The sequence below is a fragment of the Cicer arietinum genome, chromosome 2 (genome assembly GCF_000331145.2).
Source record: "Cicer arietinum cultivar CDC Frontier isolate Library 1 chromosome 2, Cicar.CDCFrontier_v2.0, whole genome shotgun sequence".
NCBI classification, from domain to species: domain Eukaryota; kingdom Viridiplantae; phylum Streptophyta; class Magnoliopsida; order Fabales; family Fabaceae; genus Cicer; species Cicer arietinum.
The window spans coordinates 10022390-10037347 of NC_021161.2; the positions used below are offsets into that span (position 1 = coordinate 10022390).

Below are 14958 nucleotides of genomic sequence, written 5' to 3' on the forward strand. Positions count from 1 at the left end.
GGTGTTTGTCAAAACAAAAAGTATATCTATGTGTATATATTTATGTACCTAAAAACAATTTTTTATAAACGAAGGGATTAATAGATTAGGCAACGTTCAACTTATGAGAAATGTGACAAATGATTATTTTAAATGCGATAAATGATCATTTTAAAGAAATTTATATATGATCTATTAAAAAATTTATTTTGAATTTTCATAAACATTTATTTAACCACGTAAATACTTATCAAGATATTTCAAAAACTTACATAATATAATAAATAATATCATGATATGATATATTTAATGAATGTATTTATAAAATATTATATCGATAATACATAAATATTAATTTCAATATTTGTATTATGATATGATTTAATTAAATACATATCTAAAAATAAAATGTATGACATTCATTTTTAATCTCAACAAATTTTGTAAAGACAAATTAAAATGTAATACATTTGCAATGTCGAAAAAAACATTATTCCTTATAAGGAGTAAAATAAATAATTTATAAATTTTTGGAAGATGAAATATATATTTAAACAAAATAAATAAATAAACCTTGTTCAAAAATAAATAAATGAGGAAGGGGTTAGTGATAACTTGCTGAATAACATTCCCATAATTGGTGGCATAGAATCTTCAAGTTTGTATTGGAGACTACATAATTATCTGCCTTGCCTTTCCTTGCTTACTACACTTGGAAAGGAATCTGCTGACAGAAAGTGTTTAAAGTTTAGAATGTATATATGCATTTGGGACTTAATAGTAGAGATATCAATAAAACTTGAAAGTAAGTCTTTCTTAAAAAATCTTTTATTAAACTTTTAATATTAAGTCTCAGATAAGTTTTGTAAAATTTCAGTTTATTTTTTATTGTGGGATTAATCGAGAGATTGAGTTAATGTTTTGTTAATTGAAATTATCTTTTTGAAAAAATATCGAAAAAAATTTTATAAAAAATCTAAAACATCTTTTTCAAAAAAAATTTAAATTATTTTTTTTCAAAAAATCTTGTGAGAAAAATCAAAAATTTATTTTTCGCAAATAAAAAAATAAAAATAAAATTATAAATTGTTTTTTATCGAAAAAAAATTAAATTAATTTTATTGGAAAATTTTGAGAAAAGGTGAAAAAGAAATCAAAAATTTTTGTGTTGAAATTTAAAAAAGATATAAAAACAAATTGGAAAAATTGGCCTATAAACTCCACTAAGTCCACAAAATTTTATAAACTTTTTAATTTTTGAATTTTTTTTTTTTTGAAGTCTTTTTAATTATAAAATTATTTATTCCTTCAATGTATAAATTAATAATTAATTTACTTGTGAAATTGACATTTATATTTAACTATCCTAGTTTTCAAAATGAATACTTGCACGTATAGGTATATTTCAAAATGGATACTTGCACGTATAGGTTTCCTTTACATTTTTCACATAATATTTGTAGTTAAAATAGTCATCATCATTACTCATTAGGTGTATGCATTCATTTTGACTATCGAATGACTAGCTTATGACATGGAAGAACTATAATGTATAACTTGTTGGGTGGGTCACTCTCAAGTGAAGCCCAAGTCAATTGAAAAGAAAAATAAAATAAGATTGGATTGGATTAGATTTGGCCCATGTGTTGGTAAGTGAATAGTTTTAATCTCTCTATTCAAGTTGCATCAAAAAAGGAGGTCGCAAAAATAAACTAATCTAATTATTAATTTATTAATATTGTCTATTAAAAAGAATTGCACTAAGAATGTGTTATAGTAGCAAATTGTGAGGGGACAAAATAAAGAAACGCACAGCTAGAGGAAGTAGAGCGCTAATGTAACCAAAGAGAAAAAGGAAAATAGATACATGTGATAAATATTAGTTCACTAAACGTTTTTTTGTTATTAGTTTTGTACTCTCTTTCAGTCAGTTTATTATCCTTATATTTTAGCAGTAAATATCTTATTGTTTAGTTTCCACCGTGTTAATTTCGATTTTTTAGTGTTATTAGAAAAAATTTAATTGTACTTATTATTTTATATATTGAAGTTACTTTTTTTATTTGAACGACTTGTATTTTTTATCCACTTTTACTTTAAGGGGATTTTTAGTTAAAATTTGATATATCTCATTTATAGTTTTTTCTCATTTATTGTTATTATTATTGGTGTTGGTGTTGCTTGTAAATTTTTGAGTTAATGTTTCACAACAAAAAAAAAATAGTTAATTTAACAAGCTTTGAGTATTCCATTGTGCGTCTTGGTCCTAATACCCTTACATCAAAGTTTCAACTCTCTTATCATAATTATTTTGTAGTGAATTATGGAAGTCCTAATAATTGGCATCAAAGTTTCTATTCAAATATGGAGTTCAATACAACACATATAGTGAACTAGAATGAGTCAAATTGTGTCCTTTAAAAAAGTAATATAGAATATATGTTTAATGTGAAAAAAGTATGTTGATAAGATTGTTGATCAGTAGACCGTACTACACAAACAGTTATGTGGCTACATTCATCAGTGGATCAATGACAATGTGTTGAACTATATTAGTGGGAGATAAATGTTAAGTGATTGTGGGATAAGCTTGAGCAGTTGTATGCGGAAAAAAACATGAAAGAACAAGATGTATATGACAAAAATAAATAAATAAATAAGTTGTTAACCTTGAGACTTCAAGAATTTACCAAGTATGCAAATAAATTATTTGAAGACTTTCTAAGGAGTTATGATGCGGATTATGAGTATTGAGTTTTATGATGAAATTTAGGGGTTATTGATTTTTGAATCTTTGTTGGACTGGTGAGTAACTTTCATAATGTCATTGTCTAATTATGCTTTTGATAGTGTGTTGTTAATGGATCTTGCGAAAGTAGTATTTTGAATGAGAATATGAAAAAAAAGTCTCATGATTCTCCTTCGTAGTCAAAGATATTGGTTACTAAATCAAGGTGAAAGCAAGAAGTGATATTTCGTTAATAGAGATCAAAGCATAAGCCTTCTAGAAACGAGTACAAAGTTGTTGAGTGTTACAACTATGATAAAAATGAGCACATTCAGAAAAATTGTTGACTTTTGAAAAATAAGAATAAAGACAAAGATAAAGGTAAAAAGAAAGAAGAAGATTATGATGAAAATAGAGTTATTGTGACATTTGATGATTTGTTTCTTATTGAAGAGTGTGATGTTATTTATATTTTTTATAGTTCATCCAATTGGATGATCGATAGTGGTACTTCATTACATGTCACTTTTAAGAGATATATTTTCTACTCTTATACTTTAGGTGAATTTGGTGATGTGAAGTTGACTCATAAATTGTAGTGTGTTGGCCTTGGAGATGTTTAATAGTATTAGGTTAACTCTCAAGGGTGTGAAACATGTTTCAAAAATTTGATTGAATTTACTTTCAGTGGCTAAGCTCTATGATGTATGACAATTTGTGCTTGCGGTACACTTGAAAACTCACCAAAGATTCTATTGTTGCTAGCCGTACAAAGTGTTATATCATTTGCATGGCACAAACAAAAAATGTGCATGTAGTTGAATCAGCCAAAGAAGTTGAGTTATAACATAAGAGATTGTATCACATAAGTGAAAAAGAAATGGTTAAGCTAGCTAAAGAAAATGTGTTGTATTACATGAGAAATTCATACTTGAATGAATGTGATTATTGTTTTGCCGAAAAGAAGAGCAAAATTTCTTTTAAGAGTCGCTTACTCAAAAGATCATAAATTCTTGATTTGGTACGTTCTCATCCATGCAATTCTTTGAAGTATAAGGATTAAGATAGTCAATGGAAGAGGATAAAAATGGTGAAGGGAAGAAAATAAATATATTAAAAAGTTTATGAGATTTTGTTCGACGGTACTTTTTAATAAAAAATAATAATTTTTTTTTATTAAAACACTATAATTTTTTTAAATCAAATCTATAATGCTCACATGTGCGTTTTTTTAACGGAAAATATTTTAAAAAAAGTAACATGTACATATTTTATAACTTAAAGAACTTAATTGTTACAACAACAAAAAACTTATGACCAAATTGAATGCATTTTTTTATTATTTTAATTACATATATTGTTATACATTATTAGCGTAGACTCGATTAACTTGATTTGAATTTATAATTAATTTATTAATTTTAATTATTTAAAAATTTAAATTAATCAACAATTTTAATCAATAAAGTATAATGCATCAACTTGATTAGTAATTTTAGAGAAAAAAATACTATAACCAATTAAAAATTTGTTTGATTTAGTTTTTATTTAATATTTTCTCATGAAATATGAATTGAACCAAATTGATGAATAACATGTAGTTGATTTGTGTTGGTTCAATATATTGACATTTATACAAAATTCAAAACTTATTTTATAAAACATAATTTTTAACATACTATAATTTATTATACTCAATAAGTTTTGATCAATATATATGTAACAAGTCACTTTTGTTCAATATTTAAGAGAAAACACAACTAGAACTAAATAAAAAATATGCGGTTTGATTTGCTTCAATTTTTGCAATATTTTTACACGAATTCTAAACAAAACAAAATTTATTACAAATATTTTTTTTATGAAACCATACACATAATGAATAGACTTAAATATAATTTTAATAATCTGATTTAGTGAATCCGCAATTTTAGTCTCATAATTTTTGAAATTTTAGACATTATGTCGATTTGACACTCAATTTTGAAAAAATTATATTTCATAAATTAATTAATTGAAAGAGAAACATATATTTAATTAGTAGTATATCTCTTAAATATTTTCTACCTACAAAATTGAACATTATAATACACTAATTATATTGTTCTCTATAAATCATACACGAGTTAAATGTTTGTTACCGATCAATTAGATAAAATATTATTTTTCAAAAATCAATTAGTTAAAAGAGAAATATGTTTTTCATTAGTAGTGTGTCTTTTAAATATCTTCTAAATAAGTTTTTGAAGAAAGTTACAACACAATAATTATACTTTAATTTATAAATATACACAAGACAAATATTTGAAATTAATTAATTAGTTAAAAATTTGTTTTTCACGAATCAATTAGTTCAAAGAGAAATATGTATTTCATTAGTCGTACCTCTTAAATATCTTATGAATCAAAGTTGAAAAACTATAATACAATAATTATAATTTACCGTATAAATCATACACGGGACAAATATTTATCAGTAATCAATTAGTTAAAATATAAATATGTATTTCATTACTATATTGCCTCTTCAATATCTTTTAGATAAAATTTTGAATAAATATATAGTCGGATAGTTATATTTATATTTACTATATAAACTCTAGGTGAGATAAATATTTTTTTTACATTGATATATTAGTTAAATGACGACTTTCATGAATTCATTAGAATTCAATAAAACATGAAAAATTCGTAATTTTCTATATAAATCAGACACGAGATAAATATTTATCAATAATAAATTAATTAATTTTCATGAATCAATTAGTTAACAAATAGAATTTGAAGTAAAACATAATAAAATTATTTTAATTTACAGCATAAATTATGCACAATATGAATATATTTCATTAATATTATGTCTCTTGAATATCTTCTAGTTCAAACTTTGAAAAAATTTATATTAGACTATATAATTATAATTTAATTTATTAACAGAAACAAAACACATGTTTTTTCAATGGTATGTTACTTAAAAGATGAAATTTTATGACTTAATTAGTTTAAAAGAAAAATATATATTTCATTAATATTGTGTATCTTGAATACCCTCAAGATGAAAATTTGAAAGAAAAAAAAAATGATAATACACTAATTATAATTTATTATATAAATCATACACATAACTCATGCTAGTCATTGACCTTGTTATAAGAATTTGAGCAATATTAAAATAATTTTTGGCGATAGATCATGTCCATTGGGACTGGTGCTTAAAAATTGTTTAAAACTATAATAAAAATCAACGACACTTCTCAAAAGTATAAGTTAACATTTCTTCTCGTCTTTACACCGAAGATGTTGATGTGATTGGTGTTGGTTTGACTAGTTGATCAGTTTTGAGGGATACGTTCAATTTTTTTATGTTTATATTAAATTAATTTCGATTAAGTCATTGTATCAGCCGTAAAGACTAAGAGGACCATTTCAATGAATGACATCAATTTTTGTTAAAGTTTCACGTGATTTTCAAGTATTGGTCTGTAAACATGGTCCAATGTAACCTTCGTCTATTTTCATATTTTTAAAAAATATAGTGAGGAGTTCTTAACGAGCATTTTAGTATATTCGATGGTTTAGTTGTTGATAAAGAGAATTTTGTGATTGAGATGTTCAGGTGTGGGGTGGGGAAAGAGGAGGTGGAGGCAAAGATTATTTGAATGGGAGGAGGAATTAGTGTCAAAATGTCTAGTTTGTTTGGCTAATGTTATTTTGCATGATAATGTTTTTTATTCTTGGTCTTTGATTTATCGCTACGGTGGAGATTACTCTCCCAAAGAAACTTACCGTTTGTTAAGATATGATGTAAACTTTGCATCACGTAAAATTATTTAGAATATAGTAGTACCATTGAAGATCTCTTTTTTTGTTTGACACCTTATAAATAGCGGATTGTCAAGGCAATCTGATTAGGTGAGGTGTTAATGCAATTGATCATCAGACGTGTCTTGACGAATGTGATATGCATGAAACTATTTCAACACTTATTTTCTGAGTGTCTTATATTTTGACAAGTATGGACAACAATGTTGCAATTGTTAGGTATCAACTAAGCAATGATGAACTTATCATTCGATAATGCTTTTCAATTCACAAGCTTAGGTATTGGTGGTAGGATTAAGGAGATACTTTATTCAATTTGGTAAGTTGTTGTCTGGTCTAAGTGAAAAGTGTGAATACTTCTTTTCATCACAAAATGTTGACATTAGTAGAATAGTTGAATAAATGCTTAGTTTTTGTTATATTGGTTAAAATGTAAGGTTAAGGGTTTTACTTACAATTTCCACCATCGATACATGCAAGTGCAACCAGAGGTATTTTGTGCGTTGTGTACTCATTCTTCTACTCTTAACCTATCTTGTATTTTCGATACAGATTTTTTTTTATGAAAATTAATTCAGTTTTATTTCTTAAAAAAATATTAAAAAAAACATATTAAACAATATTAAATATTATTTTCAATATTATGTTTATAAAATTAAATGAATATTTTTTTGTTTAAATACATTTTTAGTTCCTACAATATAAATCATTTTGATTTTAGTCTTTATAATTTTATTTATTGATTTATATTCTTACAATTTTAATTTTTGTTAAAAAGTCTTTAATAAATATTTTATAATAAAAAAACGCTGACATGATCCATTTTCGGTGCAAATATTAAATATTAAATATATAATTTATGGTTATTGTACACTTTTTTATTATAAAAATTGACAAATATTAAATTAAAATAGAAAACCATCTTTTAAAATAATAAAAGAAGAAAATTCACCATCTTCATAAAAAAAACACACACACACAAACCCAGAACACTCTGAAACACAAACTCAATTTATCTACTCTAAAAAACTCAAATCTTAAAACAATTTATTCTTCTCAAACTCAAATCACTATCTCAGACATACAGACCGATAAACAACCCCCAAACAACGATTAACCCTTCTTCTTCCTCCTTCCGCCTCAACATTTTCAGGAACTATAAACAGAGTAAGGGATAGAGAAGGAGACAAAACGTGAGAAAGAGATAGAGTTAGCAATTCAATTCAATTGCGTTCGAATTATTTTTCGAAGAATTTGGTGTTTTAAGTTGAAGCTAGACGTGAAAGAATTAGCAATTCAATTCAATTGCGTTCGAATTATACCTTATGTTCGCAACATTGCTGTAAGTTCTTGGTTCTAGGGTTACAATAATGTCTTCTACCTGTTTGATAAAATGCTTTTAGAGAGTGCACTGCTACATTGTTTTTTTTGTTGCTGAAATGCTTCAATACTTCTTCATTGTTTGCAGTTATAAGAAATCATAATGTCTTCCCACACCCCAATACGATTCAACACCACACCACTCTCAACCTCATTCTTCAAATCTAAATCAGTATTTTCCATTCACTCTTTTTTCTCATTGTTTTTATCTTCAACCAATGTATTACAATATACCCACTCATGAATAACTATATTTATTTGTTTTTTTAGATTTTCTTAGATGAGTGGTGGCTTTTGAAGCCTCAAAATCAATGCAAGGGTTTAGCTGTTGGTGGTGTTGCTTCAATGGAGTAAGTTTTTTATTTGGCAATGTATTGGCAGTTATGCATTCCATTTTTTAAAAGGTCAAACTTAACTTTTTTTCCAATACTAAGTTTTTACATTTTGATTCCTTAGCAAGACCCTTTTTATTTTCATTTGTTGGTTTGAATTGCTTCTTTGATTGGGTGATTAATTAATTAATTTCTGCAACTACTGGTGTAGGAGAGACAGAGTGTTTTTGTCCACTGTGATTGCAAAGAGACATGAAGCCAATGTTGTAGAGACTGAAGATGGCATCACTATAGTGTTTCGTGGTTTCATCAACGCCTCTCATACATCTCAAAATGGTTTTTCCTCTGAGGTGGGGTACCCTTTTTCTTTTTTATTCCTCTTGACCTTTCTCTATCTTTGTAGACTGATTTGGACTAGGATTTAAAAAAGTTGATTTTGAATATAATTAAGGCATGTTTGTATCTGCTTTTTGAACTTATAGACTGTCGTAAGCATTTGTGACAATGTTTGGAAAAGCTTATGAAAACAGTTTATGACTGCCCATAATCTATTTTGAACTTAATTTCATAAGCTCTCCAAGATAACTTATGAAAACAACTTATAACTTATATGAAAGTGGTTTGAATTTATTTTTGTCATAGAAAGAACTTATACGTAAGCATTTACATGATACGATCTTATGTTATAACCTATACGCCCTTAATTTTGTTGTGGGTCCATATAGGGCTTTAGTGTGTTTAGTTATGTAGTGAGAAAAATTGAGTTTAAATTAATTGAATTTGAAAAATTAATTTTGATTAAAATTGTGTTGTCTGTAAAATGTAATGTTTGGGATACATTTAAGTAAAAGTGAATTGATAACAATTTAAGAGTAAAAATCACATTTGGACACAAAAACTAAAAATTTAGCTTCAAGTGAGAATTCACTCTAGAGACAAAAGTAATTCTACTTAAGAACATTCAAACATGTCAAGATTAGTGTCTGGAATCACTTTTTTGCCTCTCACAAAAGTGAATCCAAACATATACTTAAATTTTTAGCATTGATATTGGTATAATTGAGTATGAAGTTAATTTCATTCACGTTCACGTGTTTTTATTTTAAAAGAAAGTATCACGTTCACGTGTTTTTATTTTAAAAGAAAGTTTGATATAAAAAGCATTGTAAAATATTTAATTTAATTCAAAATTAATTTTTTATCATTGCTAATCTAAATGTGTGTTTGCTTCCCTGTTCAATTTTGTCGGCCAGAAATAAAACTCCTATACTTTTTGGTAAAATTTGTTATGTGATACTTGACACAAGAAACAGGTTTAGAGCCTATCAATTTTGTCCGACAAAAAACCAAAATCCAACATTTTTTTGATAAATCAATTTTGCTAGTGAAAAAAAGTTACACCTATTATCTTCAATGCATTGAATAAATATCCTGTGTGTGATTGTACCTGTTAGTGTCTCAATTAATTTTTTGGAAATAACCAATGTCCTTCAATAGGTATGTCAGCAGTTCTTGGTTGGATTTCCTCACGATTGGAAACACTATTCAGCTCATAGTTCAGGAAATGCATGTGAACATGTGGATAGTGTTACTTGTTTTGACGACTCAAATGTTTCTTCTCACAAAAAGACAGCTGATGAGATTTCACAGGAAGCTATGGAAGCTGAAGATAACGGCAATATTGCGAGTCATGAGTTGTCTGAACCGCAGTTTGACATAATTTGTTGTGAAAATGGAGTCTCAGATATTCTCGAGTTAAATGCTTCTTTCCCCAAAAAGACAACTGCTGAAACTTCACATGTAGCTATGACTGCTGAAGATAACAGCAATGTTTCTCAACAGCAGGTTGATGTGATTTATAAAGGTGAAAAAGGAGTCTCAGATGTTGCTACAACAGAAAGTAGTCAATCTTTGACGGGTGTGTTGGATCCTGTCTCATGTGCAAGGCTTTTGGAGAAAAGCAGTTTTAAATCTCCACTTCCCATAAAGAAATTGGAATTTGACCAATTATCAGGGGACGGCAAGGAGAAGAGACGTGTCAAGCGGAAGATTGTAGATAAAGTAATGTGTTTTAGTTCTCCTGTTAGAAGATCTCCCAGGCTACATAATTGTAAAAAAATGAGATGATTTCAATTATTCCTGTTGAATTTTGGTACTAACTGAACAATTATTTGGCTTGATTGTGAAGATACATAGGTGTATTTGTCATAGGATTTCGGAGCCTCCAGAAGCATATTCTATAACTTTTTAGAGTTTGCTTCTTGTATTTACCCCTTATTTTGGGTTGTGAATTAAGGGTATCTTCAGTGGGTGTACATATGCATATCTGATATGTTTATTGATTTTGTGATGGTTGATGTTGTTACATTTTTCGGGATCAACTACTTTGATCATGCATTCCTTAACTATTGGACTAGTTCATTACGTATTTTCTTGGTTGCGTTTATTGATGAGTAGGAGCCTCTCCTATTGGTGTTGTTTTATCTTATCGTGTTCGTCACCTAACATAATAGTGTCATTTTCAATACGTACGAGACTTCTTTCCTGATATTAGTGTGGTTAATGTGAGGAGGCTTTTATATGGATTACCCTCAAAAATTTGTTGCTTACATATAGAAGCTTTCACGAAAAATCTCATTGTATAAATAAAGTAGTCAAATTGACATTGTTGATTATTTGTCTTGTTAAGTTATACCAGTTTGGTTCTTTATCTCATGAAACATTTAAAGTGTTTGCTTCTTTTTTTTTTTTTTTTCAAAAACTGTTGAAGTGTCCAAAAAACATATGAAGTATCAAAAAAGTACGACATGGCAAATGTAGTTGCAGTTTACGGTGTTTACTTTTTTTTTGGTTCAAAAACTGCTGAGGTGTCCAAAGAACATATTAAGTATCAAAAAAGTGTGACATGGCAAATGTAGTTGCAATTGTTACTTAGTCGGTTAGCCTTCATCTTCTTCTTTTAATAAAATAGTTTTTTGTTTTCCCCCAAATCATCAACCCTAAAAATTGATTTCATCAAATTACCGTATGTGATGATGATAAGAATGGGTTGGATCCACAAGTGATGAGGGGGATCTCTTAGTTAATAGAGATGAGGTGAGGCCTAAGCAATGGCGAGTATATGTGAGAAAGAATAAGAAAGGGAATGCAGGAAAAATGTGATTGCCTAGCTGGCATAGTGAGTTAATATTCCACTAATAAATAGGAGTATGTGGGGAGGTAGTTGGATGGTTTTTTTTATTCTTCAGTAACACCTTAGAGGTTGGGCAGTATGAGAATTGTTTTCTCTAACTGAGGAGCATTAGCTCTGGAATCATTTTATGTTTTCTTATCAATTAATACAATAATTATCTTCATCTAATTCTATCTTACCTCTGCTCTATCAATCGGTCCGACCTGATACGTTCATGCAAACCAGAATGGACGCAAGAATCACCGGAGTGGAGAAGCGTTTGGAACGTGTGGAGGAAAGCATTGAGTCGTTACGTGACTTCATTGGTTTTGAAAGTCAGAGGGCTTTGACGACGTCTCAGGACAATATTACAGTGGTTCCCTCACCGTTAGATGAGTTCCGTTTAGCTGCGAAGAAGGTTGGATTGTCGGCATTTACCAATGATGATCTAGTGGCTTATATCACTCGAGCATAAATGTATTTTGACGTAGAACGCATTTCGGCAGACGTGAGAATTCAATTAATGAAGCTCAGTATGGAATGTCCTATGATTCATTGGTTCAATTTATGGCACGATTCTACGAAGGATCTATCTTGGGAGAGTTTGACGGAGGCGTTGATCGTTCGTTTTGGTGGTGGTCGTTTGGAGAATCCTTTTGAAGAATTGAAGGAATTAAAACAATCTGGATCTGTGGAGGATTACATTGTTGAATTCGAATTGTATTCTTCACAGTGTGGCCGTTTACCAGAACAACAGTTTCTTGGTTATTTCGTTGGCGGTTTACGTCATGACATTCGTTCTCGTGTGCGTACCTTCAAGCCTCGTAATCGTTACTTAGCGATGCAATTGGCTCGTGATGTGGAGAGTGAATTTGTTGCTGTTTCAGGGAAGGGATCTGGATCTCGCTACAAACCGAGTCAAGGTTCTTGGGCCCGATTTCAAAAGCCTAATTGGGCCAATCCTGAAGGGAAGGGAACATATTTGCAAGCCCTAACCAGACTAGCAATAATGTGGGTAAAATGCATATCGGGCTGGTCCTGGATCTCAAATCGGGTCAACACACCCTCCCAATTCTACTCCTCCTTCACGTCTTAACTCAGGTGACGTTTCACGCCGTCACTCATGCGACGTTCACCATTTACCAAACGCAGAGGTTAATGAGTGTCGCGCGAATGAACTCTGTTTTCGTTGCAATGAACGATGGGATCCCCTTCATCAATGCGCAACGAAGCAGTTACGATTGATTATCTTGGGGGACGATGAAGTGGTCAACGATGAAGGAGAGATTGTGGTGCTGGAGGCCGAGTCGGAAAAAGAGATTGCACAAGAAGAGTTAGAATGTAAAGGGATGGGAGTTTTTAGTGTATCCACCACTCCAACCCATGTTCACACAATGAAAATAGAGGGATGTTTGCAAGGTGCACCTATTTTGGTTCTTATTGACAGTGGAGCCACACATAATTTCATATCTCCTAAGGTGGTTGAAGCTCTAGGGCTGCCTATGGTACCTTCTACTCCCTTGGGTGTCAAGTTAGGAGATGGTCATTGTGTCCTAACTATGGGTAGGTCTAAGGGAATTCAGATGGATGTGGGAATGGTGCAGATTTGTTTTGATGCTTATGTGTTGGAGTTAGGGGGTGTGGATCTGATTTTGGGAGTTGTTTTGCTGGAAACTTTGGGGAAGGTGACCATGGATTGGAAAGAAATGTCTATGGTGTTCGACCATAAGGGAAATATGGTGAAACTCCTTAGCCAAGCCTTAGATGAGAAGATGGCTACTTTCCAAAGCATCATCACTTCTTCCCAGCTGATAACACGATGCGAATGGCCTACCTTGATGGAGGTGGTAGGTTCACAAGTGCCTCGTGTCTCAGACCAACAAACTAAGGAGTTGCAAAGGTTGTTAGATCAGTTTGCTATTGTATTTAAAGAAATCCAGAGTCTCCCTCCTACAAGAAGCACTAGCCATTCCATTGAACTTCTGCAGGGTGCTGGTCTGGTAAGTATGAGGCCTTACAAATATCCTCATTTACACAAGGATGAAATTGAAAAACAGATTCAGATCCTTATGCAACAGGGGGTGATTAGAAACAACACTAGTGTTTTCTCTAGCCCCGTTATTTTGGTCAAGAAGAAAGATCAATTTTGGCGCATGTGCGTAGATTATCATGCACTTAACAAGGTTATAATTCAAGATAAGTACCATGTCCATGTGGTAGATGAATTGTTAGATGAGTTGCATGGCTCAAGTTATTTCTCTAAGTTTGATCTTAAATCTGGTTATCATCAAATTCGTATGAAGGAAGAGGATATTCATAAAACTGCATTTCGTACTCATGAGGGTCACTATGAATTTATGGTGATGTCACTTGGCCTTACGAATGCCCCTGCAACCTTTCAATCAATGATGAATGATATTTTTAAGCTTTTTTTAAGGAAGTTTGTATTGGGCTTTTTTATGACATACTAGTATACAACACTAGTTGGACTGCTCATTGCACCACTTGGAGATGGTTCTAAACATTTTGAAACAACGTCAGTTTGTGGCTAATGAAAAGAAGTGGGCTTTTGGTAAACACCAAGTTGAATACTTGGGCCATGTCATTTCTAAAGCAGGGGTTGTTGTGGATCCTGCCAAGGTTAGTAATGTGTTACAATGGCCAGTCCCTAAGAACATCAAGGGGTGAAAGGTTTTTTGGGATTAATGGGTTATTATAGAAAATTTATAGCTAACTATGGGAATATTGTTAAACCTTTGACCGAGTTGACAAAGAAGGATGGTTTTATATGGAATGATGCGGCTGCCGAAGCTTTTGAGAAATTAAAGGTAGCTGTTACAACTGCCTCAGTTTTAGCTATGCCTAATTTCAAATTTCCTTTTGAAATTGAATGTGATGCCTCTAGAAAAGGGGTTAGTGTTGTGTTGTTGCAATCTAAACATCCCATTGTGTATTTTAGCAAGGCTTTTGAATCATCTAGGCTATCTAAATCGGCCTATGATAAGGAGTTAATGGCTTTGGTGTTAGCTATTCAACATTGGAGACATTATTTGTTAGGAAGGCGGTTTGTGGTTTATTCTGATCAAAAGAGCCTAAAACACTTGTTACAGCAACGCATTACCACAGTAAATCAACAGGAATGGATGGCTAAGTTGTTGGGTTTTGACTTTGAGGTGGTGTATAAGGTGGGAGTGGAAAATAAGGTGGCTGATGCTTTATCTAGACAACATGAGGATGCTGAAATTCATGCTCTTAAATCCTATCCTATTTGGCAGCAGAGCAGCCAATTGCAACAAGAGGTATCGAAGGATCCCTGGCTTAAAAGCATTGTGGAGGCTATTCAAAAGGATGTTACTGCCAAACCTGGGTTTTCCTTAAAAGGTGGCATCTTATTCTACAAAAATAGGTTAGTTATACCGGCTAACTCACCACTTATTGAAGATCTACTTAAGGATTTTCATTCTTCCCCTAGTGGGGGTCACTCCGGCTACCTACGCACTTATAGGAGAATGGCAGGCACTTTATATTGGCAAGGGATGATGAAA

General features: G+C 30.7%; 1 protein-coding gene across 1 annotated transcript; it reads left to right on the forward strand.

The window, feature by feature from the left end:
• Positions 1–6762: 6762 nt before the first annotated feature.
• LOC101515493 (uncharacterized) lies at positions 6763–10608 on the forward strand. Its single transcript, XM_073365346.1, has 5 exons — positions 6763–6808; positions 7702–7871; positions 8180–8259; positions 8453–8591; positions 9739–10608. Exons 1-5 carry the CDS (start codon positions 6763–6765, stop codon positions 10366–10368), a joined length of 1065 nt encoding a protein of 354 aa, XP_073221447.1. The 3' UTR covers positions 10369–10608.
• The last annotated feature ends 4350 nt before the right edge of the window (positions 10609–14958 follow it).

What these genes read in the sequence shown, in the direction of transcription:
- LOC101515493 (XM_073365346.1), top strand. Translation starts at nt 6,763, where the DNA reads ATGATGAACTTATCATTCGATAATGCTTTTCAATTCACAAGCTTAG. An exon ending in CTTATGTTCGCAACATTGCT is followed by an intron (nt 7,872 to 8,179) that starts GTAAGTTCTTGG and finishes TTGTTTTTTTAG; the next exon opens with ATTTTCTTAGATGAGTGGTG. An exon ending in AAAATGGTTTTTCCTCTGAG is followed by an intron (nt 8,592 to 9,738) that starts GTGGGGTACCCT and finishes GTCCTTCAATAG; the next exon opens with GTATGTCAGCAGTTCTTGGT.